Source organism: Rousettus aegyptiacus, unplaced genomic scaffold (assembly GCF_014176215.1).
Source record: "Rousettus aegyptiacus isolate mRouAeg1 unplaced genomic scaffold, mRouAeg1.p scaffold_m13_p_4, whole genome shotgun sequence".
Classification (NCBI taxonomy): domain Eukaryota; kingdom Metazoa; phylum Chordata; class Mammalia; order Chiroptera; family Pteropodidae; genus Rousettus; species Rousettus aegyptiacus.
Genome location: NW_023416307.1, coordinates 155,379,735 through 155,407,675, shown reverse-complemented (window position 1 = coordinate 155,407,675; position 27,941 = coordinate 155,379,735). Strand labels below are relative to the sequence as shown.

The following is a 27,941-nucleotide window of genomic DNA, read 5'->3' as shown; positions in this document are numbered from 1 at the left end:
TCCACTCCCGCCTGGTGGGGAGCTGTGAGAAGCCTTAGCTCTGCCATCTCTCTAACTGCAAGCCATTAAATTCTGGGGTGTTCCCTCTTCAGTTTCCCCTGTGCATGCACACCCTCGTCCTGTCTGAATAACCACACAGCTGATGCACTTCTCTGTTTAATAAGCCACATCTTCAGTCGCGCCTGGGGCGGAATGTGAGACCCTGATTCTGTGTGTGACGGTGTCACTGGGGAGGCCCAGGGCTGCAAAACCATCATCCTGCCAACCAGAAGGTATCTCTGGAGTAAGTACCTGTGATAGAGCTCAGTGTAGCTCTACTTTCAGTGTACCTCTGCCACAAAGGAGATCTAGGGCAAGGCTGCCAGATGGAGATGTGACATCTAACAGAGAGGAGGCAGGCAGCAGGACAGGGGGACACTGGTGACCCATAGAAGTAGGCAGGAGCATAGCTATCAGGGAAGGAGGCAGGTTTAGGGCCACGCTGCTTTCAGGAACTGGCATTTACCACCCACACCCCTGGCCCACTGTGGAAATGACAGGCCTGCCAAACCTGTAGCTCTTCCCTTTTAAGAGTTCTTGGAGGCTGAGATGGTGCTAGTAGGGAGGAGCTGAGCCTGTGGGCTCTTAGGATGAAGCTCCTGAGGTTCCAGGTCAAGATGGGAAGTAATGAGGCTGCAGGGCAAATGGGGTCACTCTGTACTAACTGCTTGGTATCTCTGTGAGCAGGCAGGGTCCAGACCCACAACCCCAAGAGCACTTAAGTGGTGGCGAAGGGCATGGGAGGTCACCCCTGGGGCTCGGCCTCTTTCAGATACTCAGCTTCCCTCAAAGGAGAGGAATATGACCATGATGCTCCAGGAAAAACAATCTCTGTAGCCTGGCTCACACGTGGAGGGCTCTGGATGCACCGGGGAGGTGGGTGTTTGGTGCCACCATGACTGGATGGTGCCAGCTGCCCCTTATACTTGAATGGCCAGCTAAGTAATCATAGAGTGTATGTCTGTGTCCAGGCCGAGATTCCCAGCTCCCTGCCAACACAGCAAAAACAAATTCAGGAAATCTAGGGCTTAGGGTAAAACAGACTTCCCTTACAAATCCCAGAGCTGGCCAGCCTCAGCCTTCCTCTTAGACAAATCTCTACGGGGTCACATCTCAGGAGGATGAGAAGAGGGACAGGAAGAGGCCAAGACAAAAAACAGACTGCTAGCCTTCCCAACCAAGAGGCTTCTCCTAAACTGACCCCTGAGAGGAGAAACGTGCCTTCTCCGTAAGGCACCCAGATGAGGGTAGAGGCAAACTCTTTACTGGCCAATGACTGGGGCTGCTGGTGGAAAGGCCAAGGGCAGTGGAGGCCCAACCCAGCAAGCCCTGGAGTACGCCCTGCCTCCCAGCCCTGACCCCCTTGCAGTCATCCCTGGGGTCTAGGCAGCAGCAGAACCCAGTGCGGGAGCCAGCAGACCCGATGATGTCCCTGGAGACCCCTCTGCTGCTTTCCCTTATTCTCTGTGGGTTTTGAGAAGTTCATTTGCTGCTGTTTCCCTAAAAGTAATAGAGAGAAAAGAGAAAGGGTTATTCCATGGGCAGCACAACAGTCCCTGAGATTGGCTCCCTCTAGCCCTTTCACAGGGGCTGAGATGAGATGGGCTCAGTAAGGCCACACTACAATCTAAACCTCTCTGTTGAGCTCCCACAGCCCACACTGGGCCCATCGCCTTTCCCCTGCAGGCCTGTTCTTTCTCTTGGTTCTCCACCTTTGGTGGTACTCCCATCCTTCCCCATTTGCCCAAGAAAAAAAACCTGAGCAGTGGCAGGCCTCTTAACTGGCCTTTTGCTCTGTTAGATCTTTTTACGTAGTTGCCACAAGGCAGGCAGATAAAAAGGCAAATTAGACTAGGCCATCGCTCAGTCCTGTGGCTCAGTCTTTCAATAGCTCCCAAAAGTCTAGGGCTTTGCAGGTCCCTCCATGCCTCATATTTGAGTTCCAACATCACGGCCTTGTCTATTCCAATATGTCTCCCTTGTTTTTGCCTCTGGGCCTTGTTCTAGCCATTCTTTGCCTCATACACTTTACCACCCCCTAGCCTTTGCCCTCAGCTTAGGTGTCTCTCTTAGGAGAAATCTCTGACTGCCCTTGCCTCTGCACTGCTGCCCTCCCCTTTCAAATACCTAGCTCTCCTTGTGAGGAGGGCCTACCTTATCTTTGTTCTCTGGACCTAGTGCGACCTCTGCTATGTGGTTAAGAGCTCAGAGAAGCTGAATGAATGCCCTGATCAATGAGTTCATATTACAGCTAAGCAGGCTGACCCTGATGAGGTCAGTCAGTGCACTGAGGGCAGATAAGAGGCTCCTGCCTTTCCAAATGAGGGGCTTGCAGTGAAGTAGAATCCAAGGGAACTGCCATTTCATCTCTGAATTTGTGACAATAACACTGTCTACTCCACAGGTTGCTGAACAGCATCCTGATAAACTGTTCAGCCATCACTGTCACTGAAAGACTGAGCTCTACTTGCAGCCCTTGGAGCTTACTGCAAATGCCATTAAGCTGATGGACTCCTATCCTGAAACACCCTTCCTCCATACCCAGGGCAGGAGTATTCTCTGCCTGCTAAAAATGGGGTTGACATGGGGACAGATTTACTCACCACGAAGGGAAATGCGTGGAGCCATCAGGTGTGGATCCGTTCTGGCCGCCCAGACCTGGGGGCAGGAACACATCCAGAGCTGCATCAGCCCAGGTCAGATTAGGGACTCGTGGTATTTGGAGAGTCAGGTGGGGAACCTAAGGGACTAGTGGTATTGTCTGGTGAAAGTTCAAAATAAGAGTTATAACGTGATGGGTGGACTGGTGGGGTTTCCGATGTGAAATAATACGTTGGCATGGGTCATAGTACAACGTTAACTTGCGATAAGGTTCTTAGGGGACCGGTAGTAGTCTAGGGGGGGTTCTGGGGAGCCAAATGGTACAGTCCGGTGGGGGTAGGGGCGGCCGGTCCACGGAAGTTGGTGTGGAGCCTCACCTGGGCGGTGATACAGCCCGGTCACCGTGCTCCCGTAGAACCCCCACGCCAGCTGGATGCCCAGGAGACTTAACACCAACCACAGCAGCAGCAGCTTGAAAAGGGTCACACGCATGTCCTGCGCCTCCCACTCACGCAGGAAGTCGCTGCCCAGGGCGCCCAGCACGCCAAACACAGTGGCCGGCAGAGCCTGCAAGGACTGTAGAGTCCAAGAATCCGCCATGACTGGCTCGCGCCCCACCCGGTCTGTCACCGTAGATCCCACTGCGCAAGCGCCTGGTCTTCCGGGCCTAAGGCCGTTAGTGCGCAGGCTTGAACCCAGGCGAGGCAGCCTACATCGCCTGCGCGAAGAGTTGGCAGTTTGGGAGGAGTATCAAAACCACGCATGCGCACCTGGCCCCACCCTGCTTATTTAGAGGATGAGTGACTAGGGGAGTACAAAATAGCAACCAGGTCTTTTATAGCCCCGGAGTTCCCGTGATGCCTCACGCGGCTGCAATTATTGGTTCAGCGCCCTGCTTTTAGGGCGTGGACGCGCTCCTGAGCAATCGTGGAGGAGCTGTGAGTGTGCGCGCGTGCGCGGGGCCGCGACCGCGGCCAGCTCGAGCCCGCTGGGCATACGGGGACGCGCACGTCGCTCCCCGCCCTCCCGTCGCCGCCCGCCCTCGCTCGCTCGCGCTCCCCGCCCGCCGCCCGCGGTCCTCCGTCGGTTCTCTCGTTAGTCTGCCGTCTCCTCTTCAGCCACCCGCCCTGTAGCCTCCGAGCGTGCGATCCGCGGACAAGCGTCCTCGGCGCAGAGAGGCCGGAGTGGGAGTCGCCCCCTTAGGTGAGTGAGAGGGTTTCCTCTTAGCGCCGCGGCGCCCCGGGCCCGCCCGCCCCGCACTCTTCCGGCCGCCTGCCCGCCGCCCTGCCGCGGCCGCGCCCCACCTGCTGCTCTCGGCTGGCCGCCCCTGGGCCCTGACCCTGACTCCGGGCCCGGCTCCCCGAAGCGGCGGCCCCGCCCGCACAGTCCCCGGAAGCGCGCCCCGCGGCCTCCTGCGCCCCTTCCCCCGCCCGGTCGGGCCTGGTGGAGCCCAAGCCGCCCGCGGTCCCCGGCGCTTCCTCTCTCACGGCAGTGACGGGCAGGGCGGGTGCTCCGAGCCCAGCCCCGCGACCGCACCGGGCAGCCGACCGCTGCGAAGCGCGCGTGGCTGTCGGAGTTGAAATGAGAAAGAAACTCTTTACAACTCCATTTTGGCTTTTACATGTAATGTGAAACATGAATCACCGTTTTATACTGGGTGAAGTCCAGTTATGTGTTGGGTAGATTTTCTTTTTTAATGCAGTATTCTCGGAGATTGTGTAAGTAAAAGTGTTGAAATCTTGGGTTAGGATTCTTCGGTTATTGCAAAGAGGGAAATTATCCATTTAAAAAACATTTTCATGATTTAAATAGTTTAAATTATGTTGGATTAGAATAGTGTTAATTTTGCTATTTCGCTTAGTCTAAGTTACTACTTGATTAAGAATCATCCTAACATCTGTCCTTCGTTACCCATTGGACCCAGTTACAAGTCGCCTTAATTAGATCCCACTATTTGCACTCAAATTGATTTGCTCAAAATTATGTGTATTAGTTTATGGTAGAAAATTGGCATCCTCTTAACCTCGGAGTTGGTTCCACTTTGTTTTTTAATGGTTCTGATTTAAAATTTTAACCCGTTGGTGGCTTGAGTGTTTAAGACAGTATTTTGGAGTAACTGTTTATTGTATGTAATCAGATTATATTCTTTCCTGCCAGATCTGAAGGGGAAAAAATACTTAAAAATTATTTAATGTTGTATGTGGTGAGACTTTTTCAACCACTCGTTTCACACACCCAGATGTGTAATGTGTATGTATCATTGCATGATTGTCACTTTAGACATTGCTAAATTGGTAGAGAGATTGAATATTTGGCACAAATAATGTTTGGGCCGAATATACAAGACTAATTCTTAATTGTAAAGGATAACATTTTGAAGCATCTCTGTTGATTGTCTTGAGAGTAGTTAGGGCGTCTGTTGGAGATGTAAAATATATAAGATGGAACTTGTTTTGAGTCAAAGTTTAGTCCTAGACTTACAGCTTCTGTTCTCATAAAAATCTGTAATGGAGGGAAGAAGAGAATAGAAATCCAAAGTTTTTTCATAAATCCAGAATTTTAGACCTGAACAGAATCTTCAGGATTTACATTCCAACCCTATTTGCAGATGAGGAAGTTTGAGTCCCAGAGACTTAAGTAATTTCCCAAGGTCACGTAGGTCTAGTCAGGTGCAGGTCACAACTATTTTTTCTGTAAGGTATTCTTCATGTACACCCAACACCTTGCTTAAAGTTAGCTTAAATTCAGGATTTAGAATATATTCCAGTGTTTCCTCCTTATACATATATATACATATACATATGTAATATATATTATATATATATACTATATATATTAGGAGAATCTGAAAAACTCGTTTTCCAAACAAATTTCAGTTCTTTAGCAAAAGCACTTCTCTGTAACCTATGGTCCTGTAACAGATGATTGAAATAGGTAAATAAATATACAGGGTCCCTGCCTGGCCTGATTCCGGCTTTAGGTGTCTGGGGTTTCTTGAGGGACCAATTTCTTCCACAGGGAGCCCCCTGACTTCCCTACTTCAAATCCATCATAATTATTAGGTCAGGCTAAGATGTTATCAGGTGACTGTGGACTCTTTTGACTATTGATTTGAGGTGGGCTAGGGAGAAACTACATATATCAAGTAAATAGTTCCTTGTGTGTATGGTAATGGTGTTGTTGGAGTATTTTCTTAGTCCTGATTTCTCTTTTTGTTTGCCAGTTAACCCCTTTTAAAAGTCTGTCCTGGTCATGTGGGGGTGTAAGTTATTAGGAGAGTGAAAACAGGTAGATCTTCAGGTGTTTCCTGTCCATGGGTGGAGTCCATGCAGTGACAGGAGGAGGAAGTGGGTTGCTACTCTCTGGGTTTTCTTAATAGTCCTAGAGCTGTGAGATTTGTTAACTGTCAGAAGAAAGACTGATATTTCGACTTCTAAGAGAACTAATTTGAGCTTGCTGGGCTTCTATAGATAACATCTTGGGTTTAATTGCATCATGGCTACTAGTGATAATGGTAAATGGTACCTAATCACTGGATTTTAGTCACATGTATTTGTAGTTTTAGAAGGTCCTTAAGTATTTCATCTTCCCATCCCATTTAGTTTATCCCTTTATGCACCTAGCCAGTGGAACTCAGTTTGCCTATACCTACACATTAATGTAACTAAAGTTTAAACTTGTGTTGATGTCTTACTCTGCTCTTTGGGGACATGTTGCTGTTAAATACTTGTGAGATTAATAAATTAACATTTTCAAGACAGTTTTAAGTTATTAGTTACTGTAAAATTCCTATTTCAAACATTTCTCTTTCGAGTGACTCATTTTTTAATCTGTGGTGCTGTAGTAATAAGTGAAGGCCTTGTATACTCATAATTATGGTAGTCATGTGACTGAAAATCAGATAGGCATTGAAGCTGCTCATTCTGGGGGTTGGTCTGAGTTTATTGGTGCTTCGTCCAGACCATACGAGGTATATTTTTATAGCTAATAATCAGAATATGAGATACACTGTTAAATTGCAGCCAGTTTGCAGTTTGTACCAAATTGCACTTGATTTTTTTTAAGAGGATGGGTAAAGTAAATATGTTTAAACATATTTATGAAGTCTCTTAATATTCACGTGACAGGAAAGATCATAAACAGCCAATAAAGTAGGTTTGGAGTGGAGCTAAGGGAAAATGGGATATAAAAATAGCGAGGTGGGGAAGGACATGAGTTCTTCAGGTACTGACATGAGAAATTAAAAAATTTTTTTTAAACGGAGGAATGATATTATCTGATATTAAACAAGCCACTAGAATCACTTACTGAAGGTAGGGGTAAATCCGATTTTAAGTGATAAACTAATGTTTATCATTTCTGACAAAAATATCAGAAGGATTTCTTAGTATTTTTTAATATGATTTTCTGACGCTTGTCTTTCAGCCTGTAATATCTCTAATGCCTGTATTACAAAGGAAATATAGTTTGATAAAGCAAGTCATTAAAGTGTTCATGGTAGTCTAGGTGGTAGAGATACAGGTGTTCGCTGTAAAAATCTTTTAACTTTGCTGTGTGTTTGAAAATTTTTATAATAAATTGTCAGAAATTTAACTTACATTGGATTCATTTGCTTTAGATTTTTTCTTTTAAAAAGGCAACTTTAATTTGTAGTATTCAGAATCTAAGGTTGGTTGTGTACATTTTAAATGAAAGCGGCCAAGACTTGTATAAATATGATAAATTTTTGTGATATGTCAATCAAAAGTAAAATTCTGTACTTTTTCTCTCTCTTGGATTCTAAATTACTTCACAGAACTTCGGGCAAGCCCATTTACATCTTGTGCTTTTTTTTTCCTTATAAAATGAATAGACATAATTCTGATATTTTTTATATTTTTATAGTGCCTTTCATCTGAGAAGTTCAAGGCACTTTGTAGAACTTCTGCCACACAGGCCGTGGGTCTCGCAGCACATTTGTAAGGTATGTAAATCGAAGCCTCTTTTTTCATTCTCCTTTCCCCCTGGAGTAGAGATTGTTGTATGTTATATGTTAATATAAGTTTTAGGGAAATGTGAGTATGTCACTTTTAATGATTTTCCTCTCTACCAATCTTGAGATCTTTATCTTACTCTATAGCTTTTCTCTCTGGTCTTATTTTCCTAGCTCTACCTTAGATACTCCTCCAACTTCCTTTTTCTCTTCTAAGTGATACTTCTTCCTTAGTCAAAGATGTATTTCCTAACCTCTTTCTTAATCTTTAAGGAGATAGACTCAGCATATTACACATTACTTCTCTCGTTGACCATCCTTCCCATACTATTCCTTATGTTTTTCTTCTTTAAGTTGCCTTTTATTTTTTGATTGAATAGTTTGGTCATTTTACAGTTTAGCCACAGCCTGTGCTGTGGACATATCTAATTATCAATAGGAAATGAGCCAACTATAGAATGAGGAATAGGACAGTCTTCTTACCAGAAGAGTCAGCAGTGGTACAGGCTTGGTAGGGAGCACTGTTAACAGCAGGTATAACAGCCCATCCAGCAGCTATTTAGAGATCTTAAACTGATTACAAATAAGGGAAATAGTATCTTAATTTAATGGACACCATGGTAAATATCCTAGTCTGGTACCAGGTACCATTTTGACCACCTTTTCTTAGGTCTGAGGGCACTCTGTGTATGGAAAAATGAACTGTTAAGGGGATTCTTATTTGATGAAATGGGCTACCTGGCAGTGAATAAATATGATGGTAGTGGTTTCGGTTGACTTCGAATTCCTCCTTGGCTTGGTACGAAGGACAGCCAAATTAGCTTCTGCTTTTGGCATTCATTCATTAACCCAGCAGTTACTATTGACATATAGTAGCTATTCATATGTCAAGTGCTGTTTTGGGACACATCCAAAGAAAAAAAAGGTCCCTACCCTCAGGGAGTTTTCTGTTCGTTAATAATATCTTTATTCCTAAAAATATGACCATTTGGTTTGAACTGAAAAGTCTGTTTTGAATTATTACATCTACTTTTTTCAGTATCACTGACAAGAAAGCACATCAGATATTAATCACAAAAGTATTAATAAGTCTGCTCATGGAGTTTTTATTTTATTTTTCTGTAAGAAAATAACATTTACATGTTCATTAGTCTTTCATTTTTAAATTTTTTAAAAAATTAAAGTATGGTGGGAATATAATATTACAGTGGTGTCAGGTGTACAATATAGTGATTTGACATTTATATACCTTACAGCGTGCTCACCACACTGTCTAGTGATCGTCACTGACCAAAATTATCACAATGTTATTGACTGTACCCCTTCACCTTTTTCACCCCCTTCCCATCTGGCAGCCATCTGTTTGATCTGTTTCTATGAGTCTGTTTTAATTTTGTTCATTTTTTTTGGAGTCCACATGGAAGTGAAATCATATAGTATTTGTTTTTCTCTTTGACTTATTTCACTTAGCATAATATCCTCTAGGTCCATCCATGTTGTTGCAAATGGCAAGATTTCATTCTTTTGTATTGCTGAGTGATATTCCACTATATGTATATACCACATCTTTATCCATTCATTTATCGATAGACACATAGATTGTTTCCATATCTTCGCTGTTGTAAACAATGCTGCAATGAACATAGGGATATGTGGATTTTTTTATTATTTATTTTTATTTTTTTATTATTATTTTATTTTATTTATTTTTATTTTTATTTTTTTTGACAAGGCAACCCTTGGTTGACCTCATAGATTGCAAGGACCTTGTCAGCTTACAACCTCTTATTTATTTTTTTACGCCTACAGCACCTGGTCTTCTTAGGTGGTCTCCCATCCAATTACTGACCAGGCCTAACCCTGCTTAGCTTCCAAGATCAGACGGGATCGGGCTTGTTCAGGGTGGCATGGCTGTAGACTGGAGTTTATATTCTAGTAGAGAAGAGTAATGATAGACAAGGAATGGGCTTGTCTTTTATAGGTAATAGCAGGAAGGCTTGAATGGCTGAAGCCTAAAGAGCAAATAGGAGGAGTAGAAGAAATAAAGTCTTATAGGTAGGCAGGGGCCAGATCTTGTAAGAACTGTGAATTTAGGGTTTATTCAGAGTGCATTGGGAAGCCACTGAAAGGTTTTTATAGCGGAGGCTATCTGGTTTATTTATATTTTGGATTGCTCTACAGAGAATAAACTATAGGGAGGCAAATAAGGAAGTAGGAAGATCTAATGGAAACTCTTTAAATCCAATGATTGATGATAGTGGCTTAGATAGGAACGGTAACAGTGGAGGTGGTGGGATTCATGATGTATTATAAAGGCGTGCCGATAGGTTTTGCTGATAAATTGGAGGATGTGGTTTCTTGAAATCCTGATCCATGGCCAGAGATTAGCCCAGTGCAACTGCTGGGCACTTGAGGACAACTAGCCTAGCACCACTGGGCATGGTACCTTGTTGTTCCGTGAAGCTTGAAATGGCTCCCGTAAGTCGCTTCAAGAAGTTCATTAGGTTAATTTGATTGATGCTTCCCTCATAAGAAGGCAGACTGTTTTCAAAATTATTCATTTTGACTTTATTATGTTGAAAACAATAGTAGTTATGCTTTTGGTATGTAAGTTTGCTTAAACCAGATTTTTTACCAGAAATGCTGATGGCCCTTAATGACAAAGGAGTTCTACCATAGAAGAGGTATATCTGTCTCTTTAAGCAGGTTATTTTGTTTTTCTGAGCTTCAGAAGCTATCTAGAATAAAGATAACTCCAATTAATAAGAATTTTAGATGAAATAATGTATGAAGAGCACACTCACTGCTCAATGCATATTAGTTTAGTCTCAGTGGAAATACTTGTTCTGACTCTGGTGGATTCTTCAAGAGTATTTTTCAGGATATCAGTGCATTGTATTTATATAGTGACTTTACTTTCAGAGTAACAAATAAGGATTTTATTGGTAGAATGCTTAAAGTTACATGAATTTCTTTACTTGTCATCTGACTAAATCAGATGTTGTTTAATATTTTCATTTTCTTATCTTCTGTTTGTTTAACTGTAGGAGTTAGTATGTTGGGCTTATGTCCTAGGATTTTATCATATTTATAAATGTTATTTATAATAACGTGACAACATGAGACCATGAAAATCACAAATGGCCTAAATTCATTCTTGGGTTGTAATAGTGACCCTGCCTTTATTTGACTCTAGGATCTTTTAGTTCCACTCTTAATCATCAGTAAACAGTAGCAACAGACATGACACTTCCCATTAAGTGGACAGAAAAGAAGATAGTGGCTTAGAGATTTGTTTCTTCTGCTGTTACCTGCTGCCACCACCTTTTATAACCTAATGGTTCTCGAATGATTTCTAATCCATTCCAACTCTCATCCACACTTGATGTGTGTAACTGTGGCTGAAGAGTCTTGAGTCATGAAGTCAGAAGCATTTATTGATCATATACCAGCCATATGCACACTTTATCTTTGAGGTGTGTTTTTCATTAAGTTTTCCAATTTTACTAACCCTGCATCCTGACCATAGTTTCTCAATTGGAAGTTTCTAAAACTTATGGGAAATGTTCTGAACCACTTTGACATTTTAATAGTGGGCCTCCAAAAGTAATCTCCATATAAAAAGTGATGTTTTTTGTATTTTGGGTTTTTTTGTTTTGTTTTGTTTTCAAAGAGGGACAAAAAATATAGCTTTGTATTTTCCGAAGCTCCTAGCTGCTCTGAAACACAGAGATCTAATTCCAGTACTTTAAAAAATTGTTTTGACTTTAAGCATATGGTTGAAAATCCTACTTTTGTTATATGCACATTGTTATCTTTACCTTACTCCTGTGGCAGTTGTGTCCAAGTCTGTATGGTGCAGGTGAGTTGTTCTCTCGTGCCTCTTCCATGGACTCGTAGAGCAAATGTGCCACTTTCTGGTGTACTTTTACATGACCCTGTTGTTTGTCATTTAGGTTTTGAGAGGCTAAGGAGGTACATTCATGGTGGATATTTAATGTTTTAACAATAAAGTTTTTTGCTATGAGATAATTACATGATGTGGCAGTTTCGTTGGAAATACTGTATTTAGAATTTTTTGTGTGGAAAAGTTCTTTTCTGGATGAAGTCTCTTGTTTAACTTATCCAGTTATTCAGAAGGAAGCTCTATTTATCTTTTGAATATCTTGAGTTTAGAAAAAGAAAGCAATAGAATATCCAAGGTAAGAGAATGGACTCTGGAGAAAGGCCGACAATTAAGTACTAGTTTTTACACTTGATAGCTTATGACTGTGGGCAATAACGTGACCGCATTGTAACTCAGTTTCCTGTTCTGTGGAATGGGGGTGATAATAGTGCTGTGAGGGTTCAGAGAGAGAAAAGCACTTAGCCCCAGGAGCCTGTCATGTAGCCCTTCAACTTTCACTATTCCAGTCAAGTTTTGGTGTACCTAATAATCACACTTCTTTCATCTAATTTGCAAGTTTTTTATTATATTGCTTTTTTTTGGTGAGGGTGGGGTTGGGAGTAGTGTCCTTGATAAGTTTTAATAAATATATACACCTGTGCAATTGCCACCTAATCAACATACTGGACACTTCCTTGGAAGACTTCAAAGTTTTTTATTTTCGCTAGTTTTATTTTTAATAATACATGTACTTTATTGTTCGAAAGACTGAAATGGTACAGCCACTGTAGGAAATAGTATGGCAGTTCCTCAAAAGATTAAAAATAGAACTACCACATAACCCAGCCATTCCACTTCTGGGTATATACCCAAAAGAATTGAAAGCAGGATCGCAAATTGATATTTGTACACCCTTCATAGCAGCATTATTCACAGTAACTGAAATGTGAAGAGATGAATGGATAAATGTGGTATATACATACAATGAAATATTATTCAGCCTTAAAAAGGAAGGAAATTCTGCAATATGCTACAACATGCATGAATCTTGAGGACATGCTAAGTGAAAAAAAGCCAGTCATAAAAAGATATTTACAATATAATTCTGCTCACATGAGGTACTTAGAGTAGCCGAATTTGTGAAGATAGAAAGTAAAATGCTGGTGGTCAGTGGGAGGGGAGAATGGGAAGTTAGTATTTAATGGGCATAGAGTTTCATATTCATAAGGCGAAAAGTTAAGGGGGTGGATGGTGGTGATGGTTGCACAGCACTGTGAATGTATTTAATACCACTGAACTGTGTACTTAAAAATGGTTAAAATGGTAAGTTTTATGTTACGTATATTTTACCGCATTTTTAAAAAAGGAAAAAATGCACCAGGTAAAAATAAAAACATTCAATAAGGTTTGTAATAAAAAATATTTTATCATCACAGAGTTCAGTCCTCCTCTTATAGTATTGTTTTCTTTGGGGCTTTAAAAATATTTTTAGACAAGGGGATTAATAAAGCATGTATATGAAACAATGCAAAAGGAGTAGAGCATGAAAAGTAAACCTTTCTCACATCTTCGCCTTCCAAGATCCTTGCTTCAGAGAAAACCACATAGCAGTTTCCTATGTATCCTTCTAGTAAAGTGTCTATTTGTATATGTGAAGTATTTTTCCTTTTTTATGTACAGACTTGCTTATTACATTAGCATGCATCTTATTCTTTTCCCTTAACAATTGGTGGTGATTTGGCAAGATATTTAAAAGTATACGCTATGGAAAATAATTTGGCAGTTCCTCAAATAGTTAAGTACGGGATAACCATATGATTCAGCAGTTCCATTTCTAGGTATATACCCCAAAGAATTGACAGGTACTCGAACAAATACCTGTGTATAGGTGTTCAAAGGGGCACTATTCAAATAGCCAAAAGGTGGAAATAATCCTCAAATGTCCATCAACAAGTGAGTGGTTAAACAAATGTGGTATATACCGTGCAGTGGAATATTATTCAGGCATTTTTAAAAAAATGAAGCACTGATACATGCTGCAACATGAATGAACTTTGGAAGCATTATGCTGACTGGAAAAAGCCAGACACACAAGGTCACATACGGTACGATTTCATTTATATGAATATCTGGAAGAGGTAGATCCATAGAGACAGAAAGCAAATTGATGGTTGCCAGGCGCGGAGGGGACTGGGGTTCGACTGCTTAGTGGTTATGGGTTTTCTTTTGTGGTGATGAAAATATTTTGGAACTAGATAGTTGGTGGTTGCACAACATTGTGAGTGTACCAAATACCACTGAAATTGTGTACTGTGAAAAGGTGAACTTTATTTTGTGACTGTCATCTCATTTAAAAAAGAAATAAAATTTTAAATAACTGTTCAGGCCCCACCCTGAAGAGTGTTCAGTCTGCTAGTTGTGGAGCCTAGTGAGGAATACAGATGTTCGTGCCAGAAGGTAGGGTACCTGGCTGTGAATGGTTATTGCTGAAACACATCAGTGGGCTATTAGGTGGCTTGGTAGGGCTACCTCTTGGTTCATTTTTCTCTGGTTGGGGGCAGTGTAGTGGAGAATTAGGCTGCACAGAGTCAAATCTTGATTCTGTGCATCTATTTATGGCTAACCTTGGATTATTGACATTTCGAGGTGGGTGATATGATGCCGTTATTCAGGAAGCCAGGAGGTATGTTACCTCGAGAATGTTTCTTGCTTTCTTGCCTCTCAAAGAAGAATTTAAGCCTGGGCGAGTCTTACTTGACAGTATATTGGAGGCTTTGTTGTTCTCTTCTGTTTGCCTTAGGCCTGCTGTTTTGATCTCCAAGGGCCCTTGAACTGGCATCAGCCCTTGGCAACTGCTTGATCAAGATGGCCAAATAATGGCAGTACCAGGCTTAAGCTCATTATGAACAAATGGACAGATGGTAGTTTGGACCTTTTTGCCAGAGGTTTCCTATGTAGTCTGTAAACAAAATAAATGGCTTTATGTTTTCAATTTAATTTCCCTGCTGTTTAATGGTGTTTATCCTGTGTGCCAGGCACAGTCTTGGGTGTGGGTGAATGTGGAGTTGGACAGGTTCTGACCACTGCACTGAAACAGTTTCCATATAAGGATTTTCTTCCTCTGACTTAATGAAGCAGTAGTATCCTATTCATTTTAGATGTATACTTTAACAAAGGACAAAGCCGGGTAATGGAGGCCGTTGAAGAAGGGGGTGTGCTTATGAGAAGTGTCTATTTCCTTTCAACCAGGTTTATTGTTTGAACAAATATGTGATTCGTGTTTGGTTGTTACTTTTAGGACTGTTTGGAGAAAAGCCTGTATTTTGACTTTTATTTTCAGTTTTATAGTCCTGATTTACTTCAAGAGGATGCATTGTAGGGCAATTTTTAACCTTTTGTGGGATTCATGTGTGTTTAGGTAGGGGAGATAAGGCTTTTGTAGAAAAATTGAGATCTTTAATCACTGAAATAGTATTATTGTGTTCTTGATAACTGTAGTGGTTCTTTTTTTTTTTTTTTTTTCCTGTCTTATAGTGTCTGGGCTTTAAGCTTCTGTGTAACGATTGAGGTCTTTCCTCCTAAAGGAATTTTGAGTTCTATCCTTGGAGTCTGTTGCCTCACTTTAGGACTCTGGCCTGGCCTGAATGACATTTCCCTCCGTCATTTTACATTTCTGAGCCTGATTTACAGGGTTTTTGTCTCCTACATTCTTGTCAAAGGCTGAACCTCTTCTCAAGCATGTATTTTTCTAAATTGCTGTGAACTGAGCTACTGGCCAATTAGATTTACAGAGTTGTCTAAATAAGAGCAAATGAGTTCTAAGGGAGGTTCTGAGTTTTCACACCTTGTTACAGATAATTGAAGTTTCTGATTATATGAGAGATTTCTATAATTCTGTGAGAGTGAATTCTTTAACTATTAAAAATAAAGCAAAGTGACTTAGGAGGTAGACTTACCACTAATGTACACAACTGATCTTGTAACTTCTCTTTTTTAAATCTGTGTGCAATGAATTGGTTATATAAAGTTTTCTTTGTTTCTGGAAATTTATTTTAACACTTAACTACAGTATATTTGTGCCTGTACCTGTCCAACAGTGGAGAATAAGACAGATATGATTGTTATGCTGATGGAGTTTGGTAGGAAGAACTTTGGAGGAGCAGAATCAGCGGGGCAGAAAGGAATGTTAGGTTCTGGGGGAACCTAAGGGGCCTGATCTAAGTTGGGAGCTCATGGGAGGCCTTGAGAGTGACTTAGCCTTAAGTATGAGGTTTTATCTAAGTGTGGGAAGGGTGAGTGGGGTGCATTCAAGGCAGAGGAAAGAAGAAATCATGGCTTAATGACCTGAGTTAATAAGATATTTTATTGTTTTGGCCGAGGGCGGTTGTGTACTTTGGGTTTTATAATTTCATAAATTAGTGTCTTGGGATTTATAGCTATTTTTTTAATCTGCTAAGTGACATTTTGTACACAGATTTCATCCAGAATATTTTTTGCACTGCTTGCCTTGCCTCTGCTACCTGTCGTAGAAACTGACACTGACAGACCCCAGGGTTGGATGGAGGTTTTGATGTATACTAGGATCTAGGATCATTTTTCTTAATGAAAGTCACAGGATTTTTATGTGTCTTAAAATTTCCTTTTAAATTTTCAAGTTTAGTTTCCAAAAGACTAGACAATTTTTGCTTTTGTAAAAGTCATCTGTACAATATTGAACAACTTATTTGGAGAGAGAAATAAACAAAATTCAACTGGATTACATAATTGAGGCATATAGATGTCAACAGGATAAGTCGCATGAACTTAATTTCTAATCTGTTGTGTCCACTGTGTTTAAAGTAATGAATGCTGGAAAAAGTAAAATTTAAGTCATGCCCAAAGCTATGCTGTAGTAAATGCTTTTATTTCATGGGTGGTTGAGAAATGGTAGGAAGCTTGCTGTAATCATCACTGTTTCTTTTGCATAATTAGTCCCTTTGAAGAATTATGAGGTAAAATTATAATTATCTCAAGTGTGCTGAATTAGTTATTTTTAAAGCTATGATTATTTTATCTGCATGGAAATTTATTCATTATCTTTCCAAAATATTGTAAAGATCTTGATCCAGCAGAAGCAGCGTAGTTATTTAGTAAAATTATTTCTGCTGTTTCTTGGCTGGAGAACTGTTTTGTGCTTGCTTATTATAAGGAATGTTTGGCTAATAAATGTCTGGATGATGCATTCATTATAACCTGGTAGCACAGTCTCAAACATCTTTGGTGACTCTTTATTTGCCAAAAATAAACTAAAAATTGTGCACAGAGACAGATTTACAGTGAGGCTAAGAAAGTATTGTGAAATTGTAGTCCCTAAACAAGTTAACAAAATTATTCATCTAAAAAAGAAAACACAGTCGGCAAAAATTTTTTTAAAAAATTGAAATGAAAAAATTTATTCAGCTAATTTAGGTATGGAATTCAAATTACTGTCAGCCCTGCGGTTAGCTTAAATACACACTACACTCAACCCCAACTCAACCTAATTTAAAGCCTATTTTGTTTTAATTTCCCAAGAGAAATAGCAGGAGGGGCTTAGTCCACTTCTCTGAGATAACAGCCTGGTTATGAGTCATGGAAAAATCAGACTTCGGGGCATTAGAAAAGGTACTTTAGAAGTATTGAGAAGAGTGTGTATAAAACAGATTGGCATTGGGTTAAGGCTTTTCGTAACTGCCATTCGGAAAGTTGTGAAAACCATTAACTTATTTGCTGTCAAAGCCTGAAATGAATTAATGAAAGGTTGTTTAGTCTTTATTCTACTTAGTGTGAATGTTCATTTATTTTACCAAAGAACTATTAATCCATTAGGTATGTTATAGAATATTCAGTAGGAAATGCAGCATATTACTTTTCTAAAATCTAAAAAATTTGGAATTTGAAATATCTGACCCCAAGAGTCGTGGGCCTATAGTTTTGGGCACTGAGAGATAAGCTAAGTATTTATTTATTTATTTTTTAATAAGAAAGAAGAGGGCGAGATGAGGTGTGCATGGGATATTTACTTTGGAAAAATAATTTTTTGGAGTTTCATTTTAGGAAAACATTCTTTTCAGGTCAGGCCATATTATAAACTGCTCTTCAAATTCTGGACAGTTGGAGTTTGAAGGAGGGAGTTGTCATTTGTCCAAAATAAGACAAATAATAATGACGAATATTTATTGAAAATTGATCTATGTTCAGTATAGGTAAGGGCTTTTGGGGTAATATTTTAATCAAATTCTTTTTGTTTAGTATTTAATTGTCACACCAACCTTATTTAGAAGGTTTTCTTTTCCTCACTTGACAGATAAGGAAACTGCAAAACTAGTAAGTGATTGATAGATCTCAGATTAACTCTTAAGTAGTGTAGTTCCTTTACTTCTACTGTAAATGGCTTTCTGCTCTGTTGCAACCTATAACTGAAATTAATTTCTAGCACAGCCTTTTACTTTAGCTAGTCTACTTGGGACCTGTCCATGTAATGAATATTTTTTCATTTTATTGAATAGTCCATATGGGAGATGCTGAGTGCTCATGAGATATACCCAGGATGGGACTCAGATTTTGAAAACCAAATGTAATGTTTGGTCAAGTGAGATTGGTGGTAGTGTTTTGGGTGGGAAGGGGAGGTGGATAAGAACCACCTGGAGCTCTGAGAACATGTGTCAGCTGGCCCCTTCCAGAATTTGTGTATGGTATAGGGATTGATTATCCCTTCTTCCAACAGTGAGTAATGACAATTATTCACAAGGTAAGATGACAGTGATGGTGATGCACAATTTTCCGGCCCTTTCTCTTCTGCTTGAGAACACTAAAGTGCAAAGGAGAATGCTGTAGGCTTTAAAAACTTGGTCTTAAAAAATAGTTACTAGCTAGATTGGGAAAAGTTTCATTTTAGGAAAAACACTATATTCAGGTAATCTTCAATCTACTCTGATTTATGGGAGAAGAAAGTTGTTTGCAATCTTCAGTACTTTAGTTAGTAATCAGTTAATTTTAATCCCCATAATGAATCTCTTTATCATTGTTGAAAACTGCTGCTCTCTAAAATATTCCAGGAGTACTAATCCTTTCCTGAGGCTTTCGCCATATCTAAGGTGGTAAGATAAATCTTTTTTTCTCTCCACTTTATGTTGTTTTTATACCTGAATGTAGGGACTAGGGAGTTTTATATACAGTAGTTTGTTACTTATAAATCTTGTTTCAAAAGGAGTAGCTTCCTACTTGAAGAATGAGACTAAGGCCAATCCTGAAAAGAAGGGAAGTAATTTAGAGGAAGTAAATTTGAAGGGTAATGTCTAATCTTAGTAACTTGAGCTTTTGAAAATTTCTTTTCAAAAGGTTAGAAAATTAACTTTTTTAAACTAACACAGTTTTATCAGTTAACTCAGGAAAGCTAGGCTTCTTATCTTTAATTCAATGAATACATTTATTCAGTGCTATTTTTGACTCTGCTAGACATTGTAGAGAATATAGAAATGAAAATACAGCTATTTTATTAAAGCTTACAAGTACTAGTATCTAACACTTAATCGTTAGCTGTGCTGGGAATTACTTTCCTGTGTTAACTCATTTAATAATGACCACTATCCTGTGAAGGTAGGAACCATCATTTTCCCCATGGGTACAGATGAGTACATGGATACAGAGGCTTCAAGGGGTTAAGTATCTTGCTCAAAGATTCCCAGCTGCTTTGAACTCTAGTTCTCTCTACCAGGGCACACAGTATCAAGTGATGTAAGTTTATGTAGTTATTTGGGAAAGAGCATTGAGTAGACCAAGTGCTATAGGAATTCAGAGAGGAAGAAAAATTTGTACTGGTGTAGTCAGGGAGGCCTTCTTGGAGAGAGTGTAACTCTTAGCCTTAAAGGAGATGAAAGGTGAGTGTTATGAGTGAGGGGAATAGTCCTGGACAGTGTTAAATTGTGCTTGAACACAGTCTTGTTTTACCTCCTTGCAGGGAAGAGGGGGTGGACAGTGTGTAATGCAGGGAAGTTGTATGGGGAGAGGGGCAGTGCGCAAATGTAACCCCAGGAGGTTAGAGCCCAGGATAGATCTTTGCATATGCACTGCTTTGGCTCTTATTTTCTTTGCCTAATAAACTGTAGATCTTTCTAAGTCAGCACATTTTAAAATTTATTAATCCTTTTCAAAACCATAATATATCCATTCGGTATTCAGACAGTGCAAAAGGATATATGATCTGTAGAGGCAATCACAGTTAAGAGTTTCCTGTGTCTTTTTTGAAAGTGCATATGGGTATTCCTTGTACTTTGGTGAGTATTAATTGTGCACCTCTGCCAAGCCCTGTTGCATAGATCTATACACCCCGCTGTTACACAAAGGTATGACAGGGTACATACTCAGCATCTTTGTTCATTTAATAATCTACCTTTGAGATCACTTGTTAACAATTTTTTTAATTGTCGCATAATATGTCATTGTATGAATGTATTCATAAGATACTTAACTAGTCCTCAGAAGGGACATATAGGTCGTTTCTTGTTTTTTCCTTTATAATGTTGTAGATATTGTTGAAATGTTCATTTTTGAACATAAATGTTTGCATCCATGTGAGAATATATTTGTAGGATAAATTCTTGTAAATAGAATTACTAGTTCAAATGGTGCATGCAGTTTAAATTCTAATAGCTGTTGCCAACGGCCCTACAAAGGAGTCGCTCCCTACACTAGTAATAGTGTGCTGTTTTTGTGACTCAATCCCTTTTAATACTCAGATACCGAAATTCTTCAACCACATTATGCTCAAAATCCATTGATCTTACTACCCTGTTACTACCCCTCATCTTTTTCAGTTCCAACTTCTTTGAGTTCATAGTCCACTGTAATCACCCCTTTGTATATATTCTCAACTTTCTTATTCTTGTCTTACGTGGAAAAACCTTAGCCCTGGTTAAATCCAACTCTTCCTTTATTTTATGCCTGTAACTGAATGTAGTTGGAAAAATAAAAAAAATATGCCGACTGGTCTCACTTTGAACTCATGGCCCTTACTTAATCTCAAAGGTGGCATGTAGCAGTGCTCATCAGTCCACTGAGTTTTCTAAGTCTGTTACTTCTACCCCATGACCAACTGCAAGGATTTTCCCCTGTGTTGGTGGAGACCTTCTGATTGCTAGGTTTATTTCCTCTTTAGCTAGCTAATCGTGTAATATGGATACTTTCTTTGAAACGCCCTCTTCCTTTCTGGTATTCATCGTAGCGTTCTCACTGTTCTTTTCAAATATCTGTCTCCTTCATTCCGGCCTCTTTCATGTTGCTTAGTCTCCACGGATAGATCACTGCCTGTCCCCATTCCACACACTGGAGGGCTGTGTTTTTACCTGTAATAATAACTTGACTGGGCATGAATCTTTTTCAACTAGTTGAGGAGAGAGTGTGTGTAGGGTTAGGAGACAGCCTCTTAGATTGTGCTCATTCCGCTTCACGCTTTGGTTCGGCTTCTCTCCCCCGCTGGGCACTCTCATGCCCTCACCATGGTCTTCTCATCCTTGTCCAGTTCACCTCCCAGCCATCTCACATTCTGCCAAGGCTGTCTTTTTAAACCACAGATCTGATCATGTCATTTCATTGGCTTTCCCTTGCTTACAGAAAGAATACAGTTTGCTGTGCAGGACACTATAGATCCTTCAGTCTAACCATTACTTATCTTTCCAGCCTCATTTTCCAGCAGCCTCCTCTTCAATTCTTGTATTTAAGGTCATTTACTCAGGCTGTTTCCTCACATTAGAAAGAGTTCCTGAGCCACCATCATTCTACTAAATTCCTCCCAAGGAATTCAAGGTGTCCAGGTCAGATGTTACGTTCTCTGAAGCCTTCTGGCACAATTGCTTACTTTTCCCTCAATTCATACCAGAGAAGATAGGCTCCTATTATAGTACTTAATGACACTGTTATCTCTAAGAGCATCTTCCAGATTAAGCTGCTCTCTAGTAGCTAGAACAGGGAGTGGCCCATAGAAAACCATTGGCGTATGTTAGATTATCAGGGAGATAGAATTGAGAGGCCACTGTCCCTGGCTGGCATGGAGGTGATCACCATTACACTGATGTGGTGGGTGGACGAGTGACCACTGAGGAGGAAGCCCTAAGGGTGGATGGGAGTGCCTGCCAGAAGCTACCTTTAAATGACCTGATATTTGCTGCAAATATTTTATAGAGAAATCTATAACATAAAATTAAGGGTATCTCTTCTTTGGAAGATGTTTTTAACATGCAAAAAAACAGGACATTGAATAAGAATTCTGTGAATGCCAAATAGCTGTGGGAGAATGTTTAGAATAGTCCTGTCCAGTGGACTTTCTGTGACAATGGGCGTGTTCTTTATCTGCACTGTCCAGTATGATAGTCATATACATTTGAAATGTGGTTGGTGTGACCAAGGAAGTGCATCTTAAATTTTAAATTAAAAAATTGAAATAGTCACATGTGACTGGCTAGTGGCTACAGTGTTGGGCCATGAAACCAGCAGCACCAGCTTTGAGCGTGAACACAGCCTAGACAGTCTGTCTCTTGCGTTCGTGCTTCAAGTAATGACTCTGCTCTCCCAAATATATCTTTTCACTATTTTAAAATTCCAATTTATAACTGTCGTTGAAATCTTTGGCTTTCTCCCTGCTTATGAATAAATTTAGATATGAAGGAAGTCTTCATCTTGTAAATATGAAACTCTGCACCCATTAAATACTAACTTGCCATTCTCTCCCCCTGACCACCACCATTTTACTTAGTATCTGTGATTCTGACTACTCTAAAGTACCTCGAATAAGCAGAATTATACAGTATGTATCTTTTGATGACTGGCTTTTTAGCATGTAGCATGTTCTCAAGGTTTATGCATGTTATAGCATATTACAGGATTTCCTTCCTTTTTAAGGTTGAATAATATTTCGCCATATGTGTATATCAGAGTCATCCATTTGTCTCCATGAACCCTTGGGTTGCTTCCACATTTTAGCTATTGTGAATAATGCTGCTATAAAGGGTACATACATATCTCTTGAGACCCTGCTTTCAGTTCCTTTGAGTACATACTCAGCTGGAATTGCTGGTTCATATGGTAATTCTAGTTCTAATATTTTGAAGAGCCTCTATACTGTTTTCCACAGTGGCCGTACCATTTTACATTCCTACCAACACTTGTTTTCTGTTATTTTAACAGTAGCTATCCTATTGGGTGCGAGGTGGTATCTCATTGTAGTTTAAGTATGCATTTCTCTATTAGAGATGTCAATCATCTTTTTAAGTGCTTATTGGCCATTCGTATATCTTTCTCGGAGAGATATCTATTCAAGTCCTCTGCCCATTTTTGAATCAGGTTTTTTGTTTTGTTGAGTATTAAGAGTTCTCTATGTACTCTAAATATTAATTAATCTGTATCCAGATGCATGATTTGCTAATATTTTCTTTCATTCTCTGGGTTGCCTTTTTACTTCCTTGATGGTGTCTTTTAAAAAGCACAGAAGTTTTTAATTTCGATGAGGTTAAATTTACCTTTTATTGACTTTGCTTTTAGTGTCACATCCAAGAAATCATTGATAAATCCAATGACAAGATTTTCCCCCAGTGGTTTTCCTTTTAAGTTTAGGTCATTTATCATTTTGAATTCATTTTGTTTATCATAAAGGTAAGAGTCTAAATTGTTTTGCTAATGGATATCTAGTTTCCCAGCACTGTTTATTGAAAAGACTGTTCTTTCCTCTATAGAATGGTCTTGGCTCCTTGTCAAAATTGGCTGATTTTATATGTGAAGGTTTATTTATTTACATACTATTTCATTTGTCTATATGTCTGTCTTATTACCAATACCACACTGTTTTGATTTACTACTGTAGCTTTATAATTAGTTTTGAAATGAGGAAGTCCGCTGACTTGATTTTTCTTTCTTAGATTGTTTTGGGTATTGGGGGTTCCATGAAATCCCATGTAAATTTTGGGATGAGTTTTTCCATTTCTTGGGGGAGGGAACCACTGTTGATATTTTGATAAGCACTGCATTTATTCTGGAGATCATTTTGTATAGTGTCATCTTAATAGTAAGTATTTCAGTCTATGGCCCGATGACATCTGATCTCAGAAGCTGAGCAGGGTCAGGCCTGGTTAATACTTGGACGGGAGACCACTTAAGAAGACCAGGAGCTGTAGGTGTTAAAAATTTAAAAAATAAGGGATTATAAGATGACAAGGTCTTTGCAATCTGTGAGGACAACCAAGGTTGCCTCACCTAAAAAATTAATAAGTATTTTAGTCTGTGAACATGGGATGTTTTTTCATTTATGTCTTTAATTCTTTTCATCAATGTGTTGTAGTTTCAGTATTCAAGTCTTTGGGATCCTTGGTTAAATTATTCCTAAGTATTTTATTTTTTTTTAGATGCTAATTTTTTTCCTTTTTGAGTTATCACAAACATATGGAATTATAACTGATTTTTATATGTTGGTTTTATATCCTGGAGCTTTTGTTGATTTATTAACTCTAATAATGTTTGTGGATTCTTTAAGGTTTCCTATTCCCATCAGCAATGCACAGGGGTTCCAGTTTCTCCTCATCTTTGCCAACAATTGTTATTTATTTTTTTAATAGCCATCCTAATGGGTTTTATCTTTTTTAATGTATGCATTTACAGCTATCAATTTCCCTCAGTCCCTTTTCCATCTGGCAGTCATCAGAATGTTCTCTATGAATTTGTTCATTTTTTTGTTTTTTAAATTGCACATATAAGTAAAATCATATATTCGACTTATTTCACTTAGCATAATGCCTTCTAGTTCCATCTGTGTTATTACAGATGGAAAGATTTTATTCTTTTTTTTTATGGCTGAGTAATATTCCATTGTGTACATGTACCATTTTATCCATTCATCTGTTGATGAACACATAGGTTGCTTCCATATCTTGGCTATTGTAAATAATGCTGCAGTGAACGTATGGATGCATGTCTTTTTCAGAGACTTATTTCAGATTGAAAAAAACGCAGACTGAATGTAAAGAGATGGAAAAAGATATTTCATGAAAATGGAAACAGACAAAAAAAGAGAAAAAGTTGGGGCAGCAATATTTATACCCAACAAAATCGACTTTAAAACAAAGACTGTAACAAGAGACAAAGAAGGATCCAGTAATTCCAGTTCTGGGTATTTATCTGGAGACACCCAAAACACTAATCTTATAACCTTTTTAGATTTAAAGTCTTAATTTGTCTGACAATAATATAGCTAGCCATTCAACTGTCAACCGATAATTATTTCTGCCTATTAGGAATATTGCTGTGACAGATCTTGCACATGTGTTTGGTATATTTCTTTACTAAATATTTTTGTGGGATTATACCAAAGAGAATATTCTGCTTTAATACATAACTACTAAACAGTTTTCCAAAGTAGTCGTATACTCCCAGCAGCAATAAATACAGGTTCCAGTTCCTTCCCATCTAACAACCCTTTTTATATTTTAGCCAACCTGGTAGGTATGTAACAATATCTCATTGTAGTTTTAATTTGCATGTCTCTGATAACTAACGGTGTTAAACATCTTTTCCTGTGTTTATTGGCTATTTTAGAAAGCTGCTTTTGTAAGAAAGGATTCCTTTGGACTAAGAAGTTCAGTCCTACTGGGGAAATAAGATACCTGTGAAAGATGTAGATTGGGGTTTTATGACAGAAGCCAAAAGGGTAGCAGAGTAGGTCAGACTCTTTCTAAGAAGCAGATAAAAAGATTTCAGAGACGTTGTAATACTTGGAATTATCCCTGGATACCTGGTGGATGGGTGTTTAGTTTTACTCCTGTAGTAAAGCTATACACATATACTAAATGAGAGGTTCTCAAAGTTTAGCATGTATCAAGATCACCTGGAGGACTCGTTTAAATCCAGATTAATGGACCCACCCCCAGAAGTTCTGATTCTGTAGGTCTGCAGTGAGGGCTGATTATTTTCATTTCTGTCAAGTTCTCAGGTGCAGATACCACTAGTCTGGGGATTACTTTGAGAACCACTGACTAGAAACACAGGTTCTTAAGGAAACAGCAGCTAGTGCAAGTGTCATGGCTAGATATTTGCCTTAATAGGATTATTTTGTTAATTGAAAACTAATGATTAAAGGATTAAAAATATAGGGCATTAAATCAGTCTTTAGTGCCTTACAATATTTGCTTTTGGTCCAGTGAGCAGTTATTTTTAATTTCCAATCCAATTTAATCTAGGAAGACTTTAGAATATTATATCCCAAACTCTAGGCTAAACGAACAGCTTCAGTGAACAGCTCTAGAAAGCCTTTTAAAAGCTATTCAGACAAATGTAAGTCAACATCATGGTCACACAAACACAGGGAAATCACCGAAGACTGCTATATGAAATGGAGAGAGCTGAATGCTAATGCATGGTTGTGGTTTACCTACCCAAGCACATGTAGCAGCCACTCTAGCAGCTGAGGTGTCTGATGGGCAGACTACTCCCACACTGTGCAGCCAGATAAGGCAGGCAGGAATGTAAAGTAAATAGGCTGCAGTCAACACAGGATATCCTTAGACTTGTAAAAAATAGTATGAAAAGGGCTGGCCACCAGCTATCAGTCTGAAGCTCAGAGAGCCTCAACCCTTTGCCTGATATTTGTCTCCCAGTGAGAGTAAACAGACTGAAGACACACTAGAACAAGAGTTGATGACTTCACAGCAACTCAGACACACTTCCTCTGGTATGTAAATGACGTTCTAAAAAGAATGTACAAAAAAAATCATGAAAGTCTAGAAAACAAACTAGGGAAAATGTAAAATATAATAGTTTTTAAGACCACAAGACTTCTGATCAAATACATCAAAAACTTGCTTGAGGAGAAACAGTTCCGAGTAATCAATCACTCTAAGTTATATATTAATTAATTGATTTTTCACAGTGTTACCAAGGTTTGCATGGGTAGGCAAAGGAGAAGGGGGCCACCAACAGCTGCAAGATTGCTTCTTGACATTTGAGAGCGGGTGGGGAGGGGCGAGGAGGGCAAGACAGTGGAGTAGGAATATAAACTGGAACAAATTGCTTATTACTGTTAGTAAAGTGCCCAGTTCTACCCCTTACTGGCTAGCTGTGTGACCTTGAACAAGTTAGCCTTTCTGTGTTCCAGTTGTCTTACCTGTAAAATGAGAATGTTAGGCTCTGTCTAATAGAACAGTTATGAAGATTAAATGTGCTAAAGTAAAATTTATGACAGCGTTATGTATTTGTTATAAAGTGGTGGGAGATGAGCCTTCCCTACATTTAACTAAATGCCCATGGTTTTAGTTATAAGAAAGAGTAAAACGGAAGCTGCGGGGAGGAGAGTTGCCAAAAAAAAAAAGAAAGAAAACCCTAAATAAATAGACATCTGTGTTCATGGATAGAAGATTTAAGATTGTAAAGTAACAGTACTCCTCAAATTGATCTATAGATTCAATGTAATCTTTATCAGAATCCTAGCTGGCTTCTTTTGTAGAAATTGACAAGCTGCTCCTAAAATTTATAAGGAAATCCAAGGAACCCTGGATAACCCAAACAATCTTGAAACAGTACTCAGTTGGAGGATTCACACCTCCTGATTTCAAAACTTACAACAAGCCAACAGTAATCAAGACAGTGTGGTACAGGCATAAAGACAAACATACAGATCAATGGAATAAAATTGAGAATTAAGCCCTCACATCTAGGGTCAGTTTTCTTTTTAACAAGTTTACTAAGACCTATACAAATCTTTAAAAATGGCATAGGCTTTTCACAACCTTGGATTTGGCAATGGTTTCTTAGTTATGACACTAAAATCATCAGCAACCAAGGAAAAGTAGATTAAATTGTACACCATCAAAATTAAAAACTTTTGTGCTTCAAAATACACCATCAAGAGAGTGAAAAGAAACAACTCAATGGGCAATGGATTTAAATAGACATTTCTCTAAAAAAGATACACAAATGGGCAATGAGCACATGAAAAGATACCCAACATCATTAGTCATTAGGAAAATGCAAATCAAAACCACATGAGATACCACTTCACACCCACTTGAATGGCTATAATTTAAAAAATAGAAAATAACAATTGTTGGCAAGGATGTGGAGTAATTGGAACCTTTGTAATCTCCGGTGGGAATGTAAAAGGATGCAGCTACTGTGGGAAACATTTTGTCAGTTCTCCGAAAAGCAAAACATAGAATTGCCCAACAATTCCACTCCTAGGTACAAGCACACTTCGGAAATATTGTGGGTTTAGTTCCGGACCACCTCAATAAAGAGAACTATTGAAATAAAGTGAATATTGTAATAAAGCAAGTTACATGTATTTTTGGTTTCCCAGTGCATATAAAAGTAATGCTTGTACTATACTGTAGTCTATTCAGTGTACATTGTATCTAAACAAAACAAAACAATGTACATACCTTAATTAAA

At 39.2% G+C, this 27,941-nt stretch overlaps 2 protein-coding genes and 1 pseudogene across 2 annotated transcripts in view; 1 reads left to right on the top strand and 2 right to left on the bottom strand.

Moving 5' to 3' along the window:
• Nucleotides 1–143: 143 nt before the first annotated feature.
• TCTA (T cell leukemia translocation altered) lies at nucleotides 144–3,513 on the bottom strand. The gene is made up of 3 exons (XM_016149938.2): nucleotides 3,018–3,513; nucleotides 2,643–2,697; nucleotides 144–1,539 (listed from the first exon to the last, which is right to left on the bottom strand). Exons 1-3 carry the CDS (start codon nucleotides 3,238–3,240, stop codon nucleotides 1,497–1,499), a joined length of 321 nt encoding a protein of 106 aa, XP_016005424.2. The 5' UTR covers nucleotides 3,241–3,513; the 3' UTR covers nucleotides 144–1,496.
• Nucleotides 3,514–3,650: 137 nt separating this feature from the next.
• Nucleotides 3,651–27,941, top strand: part of RHOA (ras homolog family member A) — a 40,381-nt gene continuing 16,090 nt past the window's right edge. Inside the window, exons 1-2 of the mRNA XM_016149936.2 lie at nucleotides 3,651–3,843; nucleotides 7,525–7,603. The gene's annotated coding sequence lies outside the window, so the exon portion shown is untranslated. The remainder of the gene's footprint in view (nucleotides 3,844–7,524; nucleotides 7,604–27,941) is intronic.
• On the bottom strand, nucleotides 9,413–9,531 carry LOC118602252 (annotated as a pseudogene).

What these genes read in the sequence shown, in the direction of transcription:
- TCTA (XM_016149938.2), bottom strand. Translation starts at nt 3,240, where the DNA reads ATGGCGGATTCTTGGACTCTACAGTCCTTGCAGGCTCTGCCGGCCACT. An exon ending in CGGGCTGTATCACCGCCCAG is followed by an intron (nt 2,698 to 3,017) that starts GTGAGGCTCCAC and finishes TCCTGCCCCCAG; the next exon opens with GTCTGGGCGGCCAGAACGGA. An exon ending in TCCACGCATTTCCCTTCGTG is followed by an intron (nt 1,540 to 2,642) that starts GTGAGTAAATCT and finishes TATTACTTTTAG; the next exon opens with GGAAACAGCAGCAAATGAAC.